At 34.7% G+C, this 3,962-nt stretch overlaps 1 protein-coding gene across 1 annotated transcript; it reads right to left on the bottom strand.

Annotated features, from left to right (window-relative positions):
* Positions 1–840: 840 nt before the first annotated feature.
* On the bottom strand, positions 841–2,902 carry LOC119986889. Its single transcript, XM_038831579.1, has 2 exons — positions 1,195–2,902; positions 841–1,016 (listed from the first exon to the last, which is right to left on the bottom strand). The coding sequence occupies exons 1-2, from the start codon at positions 2,900–2,902 to the stop codon at positions 841–843; spliced, it is 1,884 nt and encodes a 627-aa protein (XP_038687507.1).
* Between the last annotated feature and the right edge of the window lie 1,060 nt (positions 2,903–3,962).

Here is a 3,962-nt window from a genome sequence, read left to right as displayed (position 1 = left end):
CACAATAGCATTTGATGCCAACTGTAGCTCACTTTTCAATTAACCATGGAGCATCTATAACATGCTATATATCATTCAAGTTCTTTAAAATAAGTTCAAAAACATATATTTCATCAAACGAGCATAGTGACCAAATATATGGTCCTTGACATTAGTTCCAAAGTTTCCTTTCACATGTGAGAACACAACTCCCCCTTGAATGATGCAGAGAATTAGTCATAACAATTTGATAAAAAAAATGGGATTAATCAATCAAAGATATCAAGAATTCAATGACATCAACTTTTATGCACAATGTCTCTTTTCGGATTAAACTTACCCAAGTTATAATCTTCAAAGTAAGCCATATTCATTTTGAGTAACCTATACTAAACTCCCATAGATCTCTTTTCAATGCCATTTTTATAGATGGATCATTTTAGACTCAAATTTTAAAACTCTCAAGCAATTCAATCAAAGACATATATATTATCAAAATCATTCTATTTGACACAATGACATCAACCATTTCATATATGCAATCAATCATTTCATGTAATCAAGCAACTCATGGAATCAAATAGTTCATGCAATGTACCATATTAAAGATAGAATAAGGCTTTAGAGTTGACCATAGGAACCCCTTGTTGATCTAGCTGAAACCTCATAAGATGTATCTTCAAAGGTTTGCTTCTTTTGGGTGTAGTATGGCACTAGCTGATTCTATAGTTTCCATATGCTCTTTTTGTCCACTTTGCATCTTATTTACTTAGCTTGAACACTTGAAGCTTTGAACACCTTGTTCATGTGAATGTTCTCATGGCTTGCATCAATACCTCTCAAGATTGTGGAGCAAGTTTCTTAAAACCTGTTTCTTTTTACTACGGAACCATTTCCAAGAATTCTACCTTTGGAGTTATCTCCAAATGTGATGTTTCCACCATGTTTCTTTTTAGTGAAGGTAGTGAACATGGTTGGATTTCCAGTCATATGCCTAGAACATCCACTATCAAGATACCATTCTCCACTCTTGAATTCTGTTTTTAAGCATACCTTTAAAATAAAATCAATGAAGCTTAGGTATCCAAACCTTGGATCCTTTAGGGTTAGTCACATTAGCAATAATATGCACACCATACATAGATTCAACATAAGCATTTATATCATCATTTCTCATGCCTTTAGGTACCCAATACCTTTTCAATTTAAATACACCTGGCCTTGGGTGTGAAACCCTAGCTCTTAGGAGCTTGGCCCTTTGGGCAGCCACAATAGAGGTTCTACCCATGGCACTTGTGCCACTTAGACTCTCATTTAGCTTCATTGGATCATATCCAATTCCACTCTTATCCAAATAATGCCTTTGAGAAGAAAATAGCAAATCCAATTTTTCAGAACTTGTACAAAATTGTGAGAATTTCATGTCAAGCAATTGGTTCTTTTCATTTAGATTTTCTACTTCAGATTTCAAATTTGCGAGTTTATCAAGCATTTTGGATTCATACTCTTCCCAAGACAGTATTTCACTATCTAACTCTTTTACTCTTTCTTGCATTTCATCAAATTCACGTAACTTTTGTAATTGTAAATCAGTTATGCCTTGACATGTGTGTTCTTTAAGTGCTTCAATTTCCATCACAAGATCATCAATATTACCAGCAAGATCATTACATGTAATATCTAAATCATCATGCTTAGTCTTCAATTCTACACAATCATGCAGATGCACCTTTTCAATTTTCTTTAGTCTAGAAATTTCCTTTTTAGCTAGCTTGTATTTAAGCATTAGAGATTCATGAAATTCACATAATTGAGCATATGCATCAGATAATGAATCAAAACATTGAGATTCAGAAACACTTACTACCTCATCTTGACTAGATGAGACTTCAGCCGATTTTGCCATTAAACACAATTTGGCTGTGTGATCTTCCTCTTCTTCACTTGATGAGCCATCTGAGCTAGTGTTATCCCATGTAGCTTTAAAGGCCTTCTTCTCTTTCTTTCCTTTTCCTTTAAACTTCTTCTTTGAAGGTTTTGGGCATTCAGCAATCAAGTGACCTGTTTTGCCACATCTAAAACATGTTAGTTCATTTTTCTTACCCTTAAAGTTACCCTTGCTCTTGAAGCCTCCTTGCTTCTGAAATTTCATAAACTTTCTGAAATTTCTTGCAATTTGTGTCTCCTCATCTTCATCACTTGAGCTATCCGAATTAGCAGCAAGTGCTATTCCTTTTCTTCTAGGTGTCTCATCCTCTTCTTCATACTTCTTTAGCTCAATCTCATGTGTCATTAAGCTCCCAATGAGTTCCTCCAACTTCAAGGTCTGCAAGTCCTTTGCCTCTTGGATTACGGTGACTTTGTCTTTCCATGTCTTTGGTAAGCTCCTTAGTACCTTTTGAACTCTATCTGCATTTGAGTACACTTTACCAAGACTTTGCAATTCATTACAAATGGTGGTTAGACGAGCAAACATATCAGAAATGCATTCATTTGGTTTCATCTTAAACAATTCATAGTCATGTACAAGCATATTTATCTTAGTATCCTTTACTTGACTAGTTCCTTCATGTTTAAGCTCTAGCATGCACCAAATCTCCCTAGCACTTTTACAAGTTGAAATATGATCAAATTCAGCTCTAATTAATGCACAATGTAAGATGTTTACAGCTCTATCATTTAGACTAACCAATTTCTTATCTTCCATTGTCCATTCACTTCTTTCTTTATCGACAAGCGTGTCTCCTGATTTCTTCTTAGGCCTATGTGGACCATACTCTATTACATCCCATAAATCTAAGTCAATTGATCTTATAAAAATTCTCATCCTAGTTTTCCAAAAACCATAGTCTTTTCCATTGAAAAATGGAGGTCTGTTCATAGAGAGACCTTCAGCCTCACCATGAGATGTTGTGAATGCCATTTACGCTAGTAGAGTGTTAATTCTAATTTCTAGCTAGTCCTTGCTCCGATACCAATTGTAGGACCTAGGCGACACAAGAGGGGGGGGTGAATTGTGTCCCCAAATTCCAACTGGGAATCCCCTTATTTTTAAACAGAAAATAGACCACAAAAACAAAGACACAAAGTACAGAAGTTGGTCTTTACTAGTATAGCCCTAACCGGTTCAAATCAATTTCAGTTTCAGATGCAATATCTTAATCCAAAATGATAGGGCAAGTAGAACACAACTATATAAGATGTATATAAATGAATATATATGATATAAGATGCTAGGATTCAAGTAATCAACACACTAATTCAGAATTTCATAAAGTAGGTTAAAGGGGCTGAAATATCAATATTAAGAACAATATATTTAGATGTGAACCGAAAATCAAGCTTTAACTCTAAACCATCAACCAACTGAAATTAGAGCATAATAAGTACCAGATTATGAAAACAGTTCAGAATATCAATATTAGAATGCTTAGAAAAGTTTTGACCAATATAAACACAAAATGGGCAGATTTGATTTTGCAAGTATTGAGTAGAGAAATGAACTTTCAAATTCAAGTCACCCAAAATTATCACAAGATAATCGAATGATCAAGAATTATGAATGGCAGTATTGAACAAGTAAATAATCAAAGCATGCAAAACAATAAACAAGCAAAAAGTAAAGCACACGATGATTTATAGTAGTTCGGAGCACCCTCCTACGTCTACTACCTAAGCACCCTTGCTTAGGATTTTCAAATCCACTAGGATAAATAGTTTCCTCAAGAAACCAACAACTCACAGAGGGTTTTTACAAGTCACCCTTAAACTTTTTACAACCTCACAAGGTAAGGGATACAATTTTAGGCTCTAGGTTCCACTCTAGTGTTTAACCAACAAGGTTTGAGAGAACTCTCACAAATTTGACAAAGACTCACAGGTAGGATTGAAATATAAAGTGTCGGAGAGCTTTTTAGTAACAACAATATATGCTTGTAGAACTAGACTTGAAAGACTTGGCTTTTTGCTGGAGAGAAAGAGAG

This window comes from Tripterygium wilfordii, chromosome 20 (genome assembly GCF_013401445.1).
Source record: "Tripterygium wilfordii isolate XIE 37 chromosome 20, ASM1340144v1, whole genome shotgun sequence".
NCBI classification, from domain to species: domain Eukaryota; kingdom Viridiplantae; phylum Streptophyta; class Magnoliopsida; order Celastrales; family Celastraceae; genus Tripterygium; species Tripterygium wilfordii.
The sequence above is the reverse complement of the archived record's forward strand: the minus strand, read 5'-3'. Positions and strand labels throughout refer to the sequence as shown.